The sequence below is a fragment of the Musa acuminata genome, chromosome BXJ3-9, assembly GCF_036884655.1.
Source record: "Musa acuminata AAA Group cultivar baxijiao chromosome BXJ3-9, Cavendish_Baxijiao_AAA, whole genome shotgun sequence".
Taxonomy (NCBI): domain Eukaryota; kingdom Viridiplantae; phylum Streptophyta; class Magnoliopsida; order Zingiberales; family Musaceae; genus Musa; species Musa acuminata.
Window position 1 is genome coordinate 2,619,471 of NC_088357.1, and position 13,266 is coordinate 2,632,736.

Below are 13,266 nucleotides of genomic sequence, written 5' to 3' on the forward strand. Positions count from 1 at the left end.
TTGCAGCAGTGTATTCCATGTTTCGGAACATGGTTGAAGTTGAATTCCTATGCTATAAAAGTTCAGTGGGGAAAGTTGCAGAAGCATATGTTGGATAACTAAAGGTTTGTGTGTGTGTGTGTGTGCGCTTGGCATGAATGATTTCCTCAACTCAGTGACCTAAAAAGGGTGGACTTTATTTCCAACATGTCACTCTCCACTTGTCTTTTCTTTCAGAGAAGCTACAGTTTACCTGTCACTTTTGCATCCATGGCTTCATAATTGTGTACGGCAATATCCATAGATTCTCCTTCCCATCGATGGAAAACATTAAATGATAATAATTTAGGAGACATAATTATTTATGAAAAGACAAGAATTTCTTTCAGGAAAATTATTAGGTTTTTCTTATGACATCTGTATTGTGGTTGCAATGAGTTTGGAATGCAAATTCTATACATGACATATTGGGGATCCCTTCATAATCAATCATCTCACCATCATCTTTCTTATCAATATAAGCAAGGATGAACAGTTTTGGAGTGACTTTTTTATGATGATTATAGGGTACCTCAAATAGAATTTGTATTTGCTTTGGTCAAATCAATTTTCAGATAAAAAAATTGAAAATAAAATAAAATATTTTGAAGTGATAGACACATCAACTTATTGAATTTAAATCACAATCCAAAAAATACTTGAGGTGAAACTGATCACCTTATAGACTAATCTAAATCTTTTATCTGAGATTAAACTGGAGGAGTTGGAAGTATCAATATAAATAAACACACCCCTCAAGTGAGAAGGTTTGATTCCAAGGCTGCACATGATCTGGATGAGGACAAGCATTGATTAGTGATGACTTGTTAGGCAGAGTCTGCAAGTGGTGATGGAACTATTGCAGGTGTTTGATCAAATGATTTATAGTGTACTCTACTACTTGGCTTCAGTGTTTGCAATGTTCAGTAGTAGTACATTGTACTACTTGTCCATCATACTGGCTGCAATGGATGGATGTTTGGTGTCCAATTCTCAATTATCTAACTTTAAAGCAAGAAATCATATCTTTGACCAACAAGAACCTATAAAAACCTGATGGATGAATTTGCTTGATTAACAAAGATATCATTTTGAGAATTCTTTTCATGAAGAAATGACATCCTTTCAAGTATGCACTTCACAATTTTCATATGCATACAAATAAAAACACTTGAGAGACTTAAAGAGTTTCCTTTCTTTAAAAGATTTAAAGTGGCTCCAGAGAATTTGTAGTAGTATACAAGTGGTTCTAGAGTTGAGTTTAAGCTAACAGAAAAAAATTAGCTTACTTGCATGGATTATTATTACATGATAAAGAACATTATTTTTTATGGATTGTATTTTAGTTTATATTTTTATTTGTTATTGATTTGGTACCAAACCCTGAAACATATATTAGATGATGATGAATACATGCATTAATAAAAGAAAAAAAAATAGAGGCAGAATTTTGCAACCATGTAATTGATAAAGGAGTAAATAAAGAGCACAATAAATCTATTAGGCTGCATAGACAAAACAAAAAAAGAAAAAAGGAAAAAGTGCAAAAAATAATTAATAATAATTATGAAGATGATTTTTTAAATTATAATAGAATAATTTTTAATTTTTGAAATAATCAAAGGAGACTTATTTTTAATTTATTTTCAATATTGAATTTACCTTTTTGGGATCTTTAAATATCCAACCTTTCCAAGTTTAGAAATACTTTACTCTACCTTACACATTTTTATATAATATTTATGTTTCTCCAATTATCATGATAATTTATATCTATCTCTTTCATTAACATTCTTCCAAAAAATATATAGTTAAACATAATTAGCTAATTACAGTTAAATATATGTTCATGTGAAAATATCTTACATACTTAAATTAATAAAAAAATATTTTTTTGATAATATTTTGAGATCAAATACTTAATCAAAACACTTTTGAAAAAACAAAAAATAATAATTATAGCCAACATTAGTTAGATTAAATTAAATATATATATTGATACTTAAGACATCCTTAATATTCTTATAATAATCATAATAAATTTCTAAACCATATCAAACATATCTATAAATTTCATTAATAGTCAAAAAGAAAATTGCTTGCATATTTTTAAATTTAGAGGGGTGATTACAAAAACTATATATTTCAAGGGATATATTTGCAATGTTTTCATTACGTCAGCCAAAACGGAGGGCTTTGTTATCATTTCAGAAACTTAGGGGGTTTTTCGTCAATTTGACCGGGTTTCAACTCCCTCACGTTCTTATTCTCCGTTCGTTCTGCCGTGTCGACCCCTCGCTGTTTCCAACGCCGGGAGCAGCCAGGAGAAGGGGGTGCGAACTCGTCGATCCGTGCTCGCTTCGCGTGGATCCGAGCTTCGAAGTTGCAGATCCGCCGGCGGTGGGGCTCCGATCCATCCGACGTCCTTCCGCTCGCGATTCGGGGATCCGTAGCTTTTGACTTTGGATTAGGGTTGTCGTCATGGGTTCGAAAGATGAGAAGCCCGTGGGTGGTGGGTTCTTCTCCGCGATCACGTCGAGCGTTCGGAACTGGGGCAGCGCGATGCATAAATCCGTAAATGGGTACGAGTTTTCTCAAGATCTGTTGGCTCTTTACCTGAACATTTTCCTGAGTCTGTTTCTGTTAAATTGAACTGTTCTTGATGTGCTTGAAAGTGGCCATATATTTCATGGGGGAGCTTGTCCATGTTGTCTAACTTTTTGTTCTTGAAGTATTGAGCTATACACTCTGGATTTCTTTTGATGAATTATGTTTCATAAGGTGATTACTTTGTACTTGATATCAAAGAAGAGGTGATTGATGCTCATAAGTAAGTGATTTTTTACTTGTGTGGTGATGAAATGGAGTTGAGCCAGGGAAAAAAAGATACTTAAGTGCACAAGCAATAGAATAGTGAATTATTAGTAGAAAAAGTTCTTTGCACTTGAAGAGTATTGTGGCGGCAAAATGTGGCTAAATCATCGCATTTTAACATCTTGTTTGTGGACCTATTTGAAGAACTTTATTGCATGGTTCGTCTTATCGGTTTGTACTGGTGTATCGATTAGCTGTCAGTATGATATGTATTGAGCCGTACCGACATATAGTACATGAGAGCATATTGATGTATTACTTGTACCGGTCTCCTATCGAACCGGTACATACTCCTTGTACCGAGTGGTATGTCCCGGTATGACAAACCTTACTTTATTGTATCATGATATTATTAATAGATTTTATTTGGAAAAAAATCTTTTTCATTATCACGTTCAGGCCCAGAGAAACAGTAGAGTGTGCGTTGATTACTAGTCTTCCATTTGATAGGTTATAAATTCCACTGCTATTAGATCTTGCTTCCTTGTTAACTGCTTATTATTGAGTAAATGATTGCTTGTGAGTAGCAAAAGGTTTCTATACTTTCATCTTCTTCCATCAACCCAGTTCCTACTACGTTTTATTGTTGTCTGTTGGTACCAACCATTTGGCCTGGTAACCATATCAAAATAAGAAAAAACAATGTGGTTTTATATGTTTTGTGGCTTAATATTGGCTGTGTTTATTGCAATGCTGGGTTGGTTCTTGCATAAAAGATTCAAGTTTTTAGCTGTGTTGAATTAGTTACTGAACATAGCAAAAAATAATTTAATTGGTATGGCTCAGGCTATTGGGTTATGAAGGACTTGAAGTTATCAATCCTGATGGAGGCACTGAAGATGCAGAGGCAGAAGCCCAACGTGGAAGGTGGAAGCAAGAGGTATTGTTGTCTTAGTTGTTATGCCAATTTTCGTAATTCAGCTTTGCCATTAATTTCTGGACACATGTATTCTAAATTTGCTTAAGACTGGAATGAAAGAGTTCATAAAGAACACTCTGTTTTTTCCCATATATTTGTTTCCTTTATATGCAAAGCCAAACGTTATTGAAATGCCAGGCAAATAATTACTCTTACATCCTTTTTAACCATATATACTTATGGTGCATGCTTGTGAAGAAGTGTTTGACCTGGTGATCTTTTGGAAACCTTTTGTCATTGATATTAGTTACTCTGATTTGCCATTACTGCTTACAGAAACCTGATTTGTTCATGGAGATTGAATTTCCTTAACCATTGTAAGAAGACTTCAATTATCCATGTTATAAGTGATCCGTTTGGATTATAATGGTTTTAGAGATAATAAAGAAGTGAACTTTATTCCAATACTGTAAACTAGGAGAATATTTGCGACCATCAACATGTCCAATGTGATTACTTAACATTAATATTCCCCAAATGCTTTTTGTTGTTTATGTTGTTCCAAGGAGCAAAATTGTCTAATGGAGCAACTTGAAACATTTTCCATACTCTGATTTTAAACATTCCTGGTTTCAGCCATAAATGCAGCCTTTTATTTTAGGAAAGCACCCTCAAATCTTTACTTGTAAGAGTAAGACTATGTACATTGACCCCTAGACCACTATTAGTTTGAAAATGATGCACCGGACAGCCATTTTCTTTTATATTAAGGTAATCAATCCATATATTTTACTAGTAGAGTTTAATTGTTATCTTGCATCAGCTGCCATGTCTTTTTATTATGACGATGATACATATCTCCTTTATTTTGGAAATTTTAGAAGGAAAAAAAATCATCTGCTTGGCTAAGTTCACCTTTTGTAATTTTGTTTTAAACTTAATCTGAAGAGACAAGTATATATGAGATAGTTGCTTTCTTTGTGGTTCCTAGATCTGTTAAAACAAAAATGCCAAGTTTATCTTTTTTGTTGCATCTATCACTTCTATGCATATACAAGGCATGGTTATTCTATCTCATTTATGGTCTCTTTTACTAATTTATAGGATCGAGATGGTTATTGGAAGATGATGCACAAATATATAGGCTCAGATGTGACATCAATGGTGACATTGCCTGTTATCATTTTTGAGCCAATGACAATGCTTCAGAAAATGGCTGAGGTTAGTGCTAATTTGGGCTTTAGCCGTTGTAATGAGTTTTCTATATCGTCATATGTCAATCTGTACCCAAGGAGCCTTCTGCTTCTGCTTCTCATTTAAAGTTGTTAATTTCCAGTGACATATAGCCCCTTTTTCTTTTGGCAAGAATCTCGCTAGCTGTGTTTTCTTCTTGTATCTCTAGCTTCTGAATTACATCTATTTGTTGCAAGATCTAGCCATCTGCCATGTGATGTAACTTTGTACCAAGTGAAGCTTTTATCTGATTAGCTGTTGGCAACACATTCATCCGAAGAAAAATGTTATATGTACAAACTTGATCAACTTTTCCTATTAGATAAAGGTTCTTGGCTTTAGTTTTTAGTTTCAGATCAACTTTGGGAGTACAAACTTGATCAACTTATACCCTTGTTTAATCAAGGAAGTAGATTTTTAGTTTGCTAGATTTAAAACAATGTAACTTTCTTTCAATTGTGAATGTCTGTTATATCAATAATACATGTTGCAGTTGAAAAATTATCTTGAGAAGTGACAGTTAAGGCTTCTGCTACATTCTTTTTAGTAATTGCAATTTGAACATCATGGTTTAGAGTTCATTTTGTGGATGCTACATAGTGTTACGGACGGTCGTCGCGCACCCGCAACAACTCCGTTCAACGAACTGTTCGTCGCTCACATCCACCTGTATAGCTTCTTGGCAGCATGTTTTGCCTTGGTTTTGAGTCATTTTGCTTGTAAAAATGTAAGTTCGAACAAGTTGCAGCGTTACCAAGCGATCGCTCATCGAACCGAGCAAAATAGCCCCAAAACAGCTCCGTTTTCATGTGCCACGGGCTGTTTTCTGCAGTCCGCCTCCGCTCACCAAAACGTCAGTCATCTCAGCCCCTTTGAACCCCCCGGGTGGCACAGGACTGGATGGGGCTTCGGTATAGTGTCGGGCGTTGAACAACCTTTGGCAAGTTCGCACGTTACCTTAACGGGAACTTGTTGTCGCGCCCGGCACCCGATGAGCAACTGTTTGTGGACTTGCAGCTGTTCGTTCAACCCTCTAAAGTCCTTGATTTCCCCCTCTCCCTCTTTTCTCTTGTGCACGCAAGGTGCTCGTTGAATTGCTTGTAAAGCTTTCCCTTTTCGCGAGACGTCGGGACTTGTCTGTCGCTCGTTCTTTCGAACTAATCAACTTTCTCTTTTACAGGTCCTTCGGGACCTGCGAGAGGTTGCAAGTGGGCTGATCTTTGTGGAGCAATATCGCAAGGGCGAAGCGCGACTTAGGCAACGCAAGCTAAGTTCGCGTCTTTGCCGCAAGGGTGCCTCACGACTTAGGCAACGCAAGCTAAGTTTGCGTCTTGGCCGCAATGGTGCCTCACGCCTTAGGCAATTCCAGCTAAGGCCGTGACAATAAGTCATGGTCACATTTGAGATCTCTTTTTTTTCTGCTGTCAATTGTCATAATATGTCTTTGTTTGATTTTTTAGATTTGGCTAGTTGTCTTTCACCCGGAAATAGGCAATGGACACATACACATTCACAAAGTAGAAATCAGGAACTTAATTATTCTGGCTCTCAATCAATATTGGTCAGCAAAAGTGCTAATTCGAAGGAGAATTTCATGACTAGTTGGCATCATAAAATTATCGATAAAGGGGTGTCAGTACTCCCATTTTGATCCTTTGCCACTAATAAAATCAAATGTAGGCAGAGAGATTGATTTTCGAGACCTAAAGTGAGAGGAACTATCATGATTCATTTAAAGTTATTTTGTTCGGACGTTCTTATCCATGATGTAAAATTTTTGTCATTTTCATTCTGACTCCTTTTGCATATGCCTTTAATATGCCAGGGATGATCTTACAATATGAATCTCTCTCTCTCACTCACTCACTCACTCACACACACTATGTATCTGTTTATCGATCCATGTCGTTCCCACTTACTGACCCTGATCACCAGTTGAATTCTAAATTAGTGACAAGGACCCCTTATGCATGTGTGGAGACTTTTGTCTTGGAGTACTAATATGCTGTTAACTTCCACAGAGTGCTTAATCCTTCCATTGCAATATAGCCTTCTAGACTTGCTCCATGCCTGCCCTATTCCATTCGAGGGCTACTTCTGCATAAACCAATGCTGTGAATGTTTTCCATATTTCATGTGGAATTTGGCAAAAGAATGGTCCATCCCTCATTTGGCAGATAAGTAAATCTGGGTATGTTTGCACATAGGATGTTAGAAACCAGGGACTTTCTGGACTTAAAGTACACATGTTGGATAACCATGAAAGCACACACTTAACCAGTGTATATGTGCAAATTTTAAGAGAAATCTCCTTCCATCATTTGCCTATTGCATTTTTCAGACTCTACATTTTTGGGATAGCATTAACAGAACAGAATATGGTATTTCCTCATATATCTGTCTCATACATGTTCTTTATGATATGGGAGATGCTGTTCATGATGTGCATATCTTAATAAATTCAATATTTGTTTCAGTTAATGGAGTATTGCCACTTGTTAGATCTGGCAGATGAATGTGAGGACCCCTACATGCGGTTAGTTTATGCTTGTAAGTATATTTTTTCATCTTTTATATGTTGACTTTGTTGTATGCATAGTTTGATGCAAAGCTTGGTTGTCCTTTCCAGCCTCTTGGGCAATTTCTATCTATTTTGCCTATCAACGAACATGGAAACCTTTTAATCCTATCCTTGGAGAGACTTATGAAATGGCTAATCATGGTGGTCTGACATTCATTGCAGAGCAGGTTGGTTGTTTCTATGCTGCTCCATTTGCTCAGAATTTCAGTTGAGCACTAATCTTTAGTTTTTCACTTGTTCAACATATGCTTCCTGTTTGAGAGTACTGATAGCTCTTGTTCTTTCTGTTTCCTGACTCATGCATCATCATACTTTCAGGTTAGTCATCATCCACCAATGAGTGCTGCACATGCAGAGAATGAACATTTTACTTATGATATCACCTCAAAATTGAAAACAAAATTCTTAGGAAACTCGTTGGAAATTTATCCAGTTGGAAGGTGGGCTATTCCAGAACTAACGCTTGAAGAGTGCAGTTTCTATCTTAATTATTTTTTTTTTGATGCATAATCAAGAAATATCTTTTTTCTTAACCACCAACACTTTATAAATAATGTAACTTGTTTTGATCTTATAAGCTGGCTTGTTTGTGAATTTGGAACAGTTTCCTGAAATAAGAAGCTGGTTTGCATGTGATGCAGGACAAGGGTGAAGCTAAAGAAAGATGGTGTTATCTTGGATTTGGTGCCTCCTCACTCAAAGGTTAATAACCTTATATTTGGGCGCACATGGGTTGACTCACCTGGGGAGATGATTATGACAAACTTGACAACTGGGGACAAAGTTGTGTTATATTTCCAACCATGTGGTTGGTTTGGGTATGGTTCATTAATCTAATCCATTTGAATTATCATAGGTTATTGTTGTATGATTTTCTTTGTTACAACAGCATTAGTGATCCTTCCGCACTAATGGAAGGTAAAACGATTGCCAGCTTTTAACCTTGGAGTTGTATGGATTTTCTTGTTCTGTTTCTTTTTTGATTCTTCATTCTAGTATCTACGTGGTTGCTTATTGATTTTATCTGCTGCATTTTTTTAAAGCACATCTCGCTGAATGTACTGACAGGGCTGGGCGGTACGAAGTGGATGGATATGTATATAGTGCAGAAGAAGAACCTAAAATATTGATGACAGGAAAATGGAATGAGTCAATGAGTTGCCAGCCCTGTGATCAAGAAGGAGAACCCTTGCCGGGCACTGAACTAAAAGAGGTCCATATCAGTCTTCTATGAAATAGCTACATTCATGGAAGCAAGTATATTTTAGGGTTTGTGGAAATAGCTACGTTCTTCTAAAATAAATTTCTTGTTTAGAAAAAATTTCAATATATCATGTGCTATTGATTTAATTATATTCCCTCTATCGTAAAAGTAGTGAAACAGTTATTTGCAAGGAGCTATTTGACTAGGTTCTTCCATTATTTGGAACAGAAGCATAACAATTGGTCAGATGCTTGAATATGCCTAGGGCTTACTAGGTCATAGAGGTTTGGTGAAAAATTAGCTGGTCCCTTTCGTAAGAACTAAAACATTTGCTAGTTTTTTATACTGGTTCGTTTGAGTATGGTCATCCTTACACTATCCAAAACAACAGTTTACATGAGCCAACTTGTTAAGTAGGTTAGGTGACAAGCTGTGATATGGAAGGAATTAATTTTGGTATGAAAAGAAGCAACACATAATAGAATGTAAACTATATGGGGAAACACTAGTGTAGATTATACAATGCCATGAGAACATATAAGTATTGAAATCTTATCCATATCAAGATATTCAAATTTATGTTGCATTCAAACTGAAGGTGCCAAATAGGCTTGGTAAAGGTCTTGGCTGTCATTATCAAGTTCTGGGACTGCTCCTTCATGGACCTGGCTGACCAGGTCTAGTGTCATGGAAATAGATTCTCTGCTTGCAAGGTTGGGGCTGTTAAATTGACTTATCCTGCATCCTGCATTAGTAGGAGCTTTGTGCACACTGTGCTTCATTTTTATAACCCTGAATTGCTTGCCTCACATTTAAATATAATTTCAATCAATAGCCAAAATAATGTATCATCTAGGTGTTTTCAGTGGATGATTCTTGCAGATGTCTTATGTGATGACTATGATCAATACATTAGTGAATGATTAATTGGTTATTTTACGATTTTGACAAAAAAAGTCTGTGAATATTGTTATACATATCTCGGGTCCTGTTCACGAATTACATTGATATTACTTTTACATTTTTAAGATCCGATTACTACTGATGAAAATATTTCATGTCATTTAATTTTGCTACATCTTTTTAGTTTGCGTTCATTGCTTATTATTTCCTGTTAGTTTGTTGTAATACTAGTGGCCGAGGAATTTTTTTTCAGTCACTGATGAGTTATGCTTTCTTTTCTTTTTCTGTATTTTGAAGGTATGGAGAGTTGCTGCCACCCCAGAAAAGGACAAATTCCAGTACACATATTTTGCACATAAGATAAACAGCTTTGACACAGCATCTAAAAAGTTGTTGGCATCAGACTCCCGATTGCGGCCTGACAGATATGCCCTCGAGAAAGGTGATATGTCCAAGGCTGGTGCAGAAAAGAGCAGGTGAGCACTTTTAAGAACAAGCAAGTTAATTTTTCTACTTGCACGCAAATTTCAAAATTTGATTCTCGGCAACTTTGACTTTCAGAAAATTAATCTTCTTTAGATAATATAGTATTGCATTGGAGTGTGCATTTTGGGTCTTTATTTTCTGTAGCTTTTCCAGAGGAAAGAGATTTTCATACTTTCCAGAGATTCCATCTTTTAATTTTTTTGTGTATTTTGTTGATGTTTTCAGCTTGGAGGAGCGGCAGCGAGCAGAGAAAAGAAATCGAGAGGCCCAGGGACATCAATTTACCCCAAGATGGTTCAACATGACAAGCGAAGTTACTCCTACACCTTGGGGTGATATAGAGGTATACGAATATAATGGTAGATACACAGAACACCGGGCTAGAATCGATAGCTCCGGTTCCATCGATGAGACTGATATCAACACCGTTGAGTTCAACCCATGGCAGTATGGTGATTTGTCTGCCCAATAAGGAATTTTCGCTTGGTACAAACATTGAACGCTTTTAAGAATGCATTTGGACGGGTGGTGGTATGAAAATTATTTCTAGTGTTTGTATGGTGGATAGCAAAACATTTATCTTTCCGTGGGGCCTTTGTGGATGTCATCAGTTTCATATGTTTTTGTATTGCTTACTCCTAGATGACTGAGCTCGTTTGCCTTTTAATGTAATGTTCCATAATACCTTGTTATAACCAGGGATCCTAAATTCTTGAAGATGCCATTCCCTAACCTCTCTCCTCCTTTCTTGTGTTTGAGCCTGAAGTTGGAGAAACCTTGGGTACTGAAGTTTTCTTCGACTGCAAGTTTTCTTAGGTACGAAATTTTTGTTGAACTTTTGCTACTGTTGTGTTCTCATTGTGTTTGAACCAGGGTTCTTGGCTGTTTTTGATGTTTGTATATGATATGGTACTAAAGTTGGAGAAACTAACTGACTTGTTCATTGGATGCTAGTATTTGTCGACAGTAAATTCTAGTAGGTTGCATGTCCAGTGCTTGGATTTGTTGATTACTTTGTTCCTGTGTAGACTACACGATAAACACTCGGATCAACTCTGCTTCAACTCATAGCTGGTTTTAACTTGTGAGTCGTGTCTTCTACAGGACGAAGACAACTCATAAAAAGGAGAAGTGCGACCGAAGATGAGAACCCGAACCACTTGGAGCGTCGCTGTCACCGACCGCCATCTTTATGACCTCACCTCCCATTGGCGGCATTTGTTCTGGGAACAAACAAACGGAATGGCAATGAGACCATTTGAGAGCGGCTGTCCCTGTCAGGACCTCCCTTTCCTCGAGTCTCATGAGCGTGTGAGGCTTTGCTCATTATGAATCGCAAAGATATTTTTCTCGTTACGATTTCAACTTCATCACTCGAATCATAGAGGAGCAGCAAAACAGGTCAGGTCATGTACTCAACCTTTTTTTTTCTCGTCTAAACTTGTTTTCGATAGCTGGACTAATGCTTAATTAATTAAAATGTTTAAGAATCATCTAAGTCCAACTGGTTTATTCATCCTAAAATTTTCCCTCACGCGCCTTTGTTCTCTCTCTGCTAGTCCACTTTTTGGCGTGCCTTGCGATTGGAGGCCGCGGTGGGGCCACCGGCACGGAAACATTTTCCACATCCAATCGTCGACGGTTGGCGGCTGTTCTTTACACTCGATCTGATCCATCTTTCTGTCACTCCACATTCCGAAGAACACACCGAAGCCGGCCGACACTCCCACCACAGGTGTGCCCGTTTACTGTGCGCGTAGAACAGCACCTGAGCCCTGTCCTTCCTCCTTTCATCTTCATGTCCGATGATGTTGGACTATTTCGGAGCTCTAAGCAGCCTACGCTTCAAAGCAGAACGAGCTTCTTGGAGCCCATCACAAGCTGCTTCACCCCATGTCATCTCACGTCGACCATCCCCTGAAATTGATGTCTCGCCCCATCAGATGTCCACCGCTCTGCAACCACCATGCGACAGTCGTTGTGCCACCTTCTGTGCTGTTGCTTAATGGTCGCTTTCTATTCGGTGCAAGCAGAAGGTATTACCAATACTCATGGATTTAAGTGCATCCTCCTAGGTCGCAATTCACGTCATGGAGTATGCATCCACTAGGCAGTAGTGTCGGAAGTAGACCTTCTTCTGTTGTCCCTCTCTCTAACCTCATGTCCACACCTACACGTTGAAGCGACAAAGCTAAGTGACTGAGAAGCAATTTCACCCTTGAAACTTCACAGGGGTGATTTTGTGTCCACCTGAGCAGCTTTTCTGCGTGACATTTGCACTCGAGTCATCCATCTACAAACCCACCGCTACAACTCGTGCTTCGGACAAAGGGGTCATCGGAAAAGCCGGAGACATCTGCCGGTTGCAGGACTTTTGATCCATCAAAGAGAGAGCCACCGGTGTCTAAATCGAGAGAGAACGCGTAACCCCACACGTGTCGGTTTAACCGGTGAGACCGTGGGAGCAAGCGGCCTACCGTCACGGAAGCCGTCAACGGACTCCCGGTCACAATAAACCCCGGGCGTTCTCCCAGCCACACACGCCACCCACCCCATCCTTATCCCCCCACCGGACCCGACGCCGTTAACTCTCGTGGCTGTCCGGCCCGCCACGTAACCCCGAAAACCCTCACGGCGTCATTCCACCTCCAACGCCTTCTCAAAAGAAAGTAATAACATTATCCTCCCCATTTTTCATTTAGTTATTTATTTATTGTGGATGAAATCAACAACCCACCCAACCGGATAACAGCATCCAAACACCAACCTCCCAGTGGAGTTCTGCCCTTTTCCACGTGGCATCGTTGATTCCCACGTGGCAATTGCTTCATCTAAATGACCCTCCAATTCGGAACATTTTAATTCAGCAACCAACAAAATGGCTAATCACAATTGTGCTTAGGCATCTTTTAATATAAGTCTGGTTTTATAGCTAGTGAAAAATGCTCGACCGTCGGTTGGTGGGAGTAGAGACACGCGTAAGGAATCAGTGGGCAGGTAAGGGAGGGGGAGGAAACGGTCAAGCGGACGTAGGGGTGACCGGCTACAGGAGGCAGGGATTACCGGATGCGCCGGTGGACGGGTTAGAAGTATAAGAGATGGGGTTTT

At 38.4% G+C, this 13,266-nt stretch overlaps 1 protein-coding gene across 1 annotated transcript; it reads left to right on the forward strand.

Moving 5' to 3' along the window:
* Positions 1-2,312: 2,312 nt before the first annotated feature.
* Positions 2,313-10,875, forward strand: LOC135648334 (oxysterol-binding protein-related protein 3A-like). Its single transcript, XM_065165936.1, has 10 exons — positions 2,313-2,600; positions 3,679-3,772; positions 4,856-4,972; positions 7,462-7,534; positions 7,614-7,732; positions 7,884-8,005; positions 8,207-8,383; positions 8,634-8,778; positions 9,970-10,148; positions 10,384-10,875. The coding sequence occupies exons 1-10, from the start codon at positions 2,500-2,502 to the stop codon at positions 10,628-10,630; spliced, it is 1,374 nt and encodes a 457-aa protein (XP_065022008.1). The 5' UTR covers positions 2,313-2,499; the 3' UTR covers positions 10,631-10,875.
* Positions 10,876-13,266: the final 2,391 nt, after the last annotated feature.

Bases quoted from the DNA above. Each gene is read 5' to 3' on its own strand.
- LOC135648334 (XM_065165936.1), top strand. From the start codon at position 2,500: ATGGGTTCGAAAGATGAGAAGCCCGTGGGTGGTGGGTTCTTCTCCGCG. The intron at 3,773-4,855 runs GTATTGTTGTCT...ACTAATTTATAG, and splicing joins GTGGAAGGTGGAAGCAAGAG to GATCGAGATGGTTATTGGAA. The intron at 8,384-8,633 runs GTATGGTTCATT...ATGTACTGACAG, and splicing joins CAACCATGTGGTTGGTTTGG to GGCTGGGCGGTACGAAGTGG.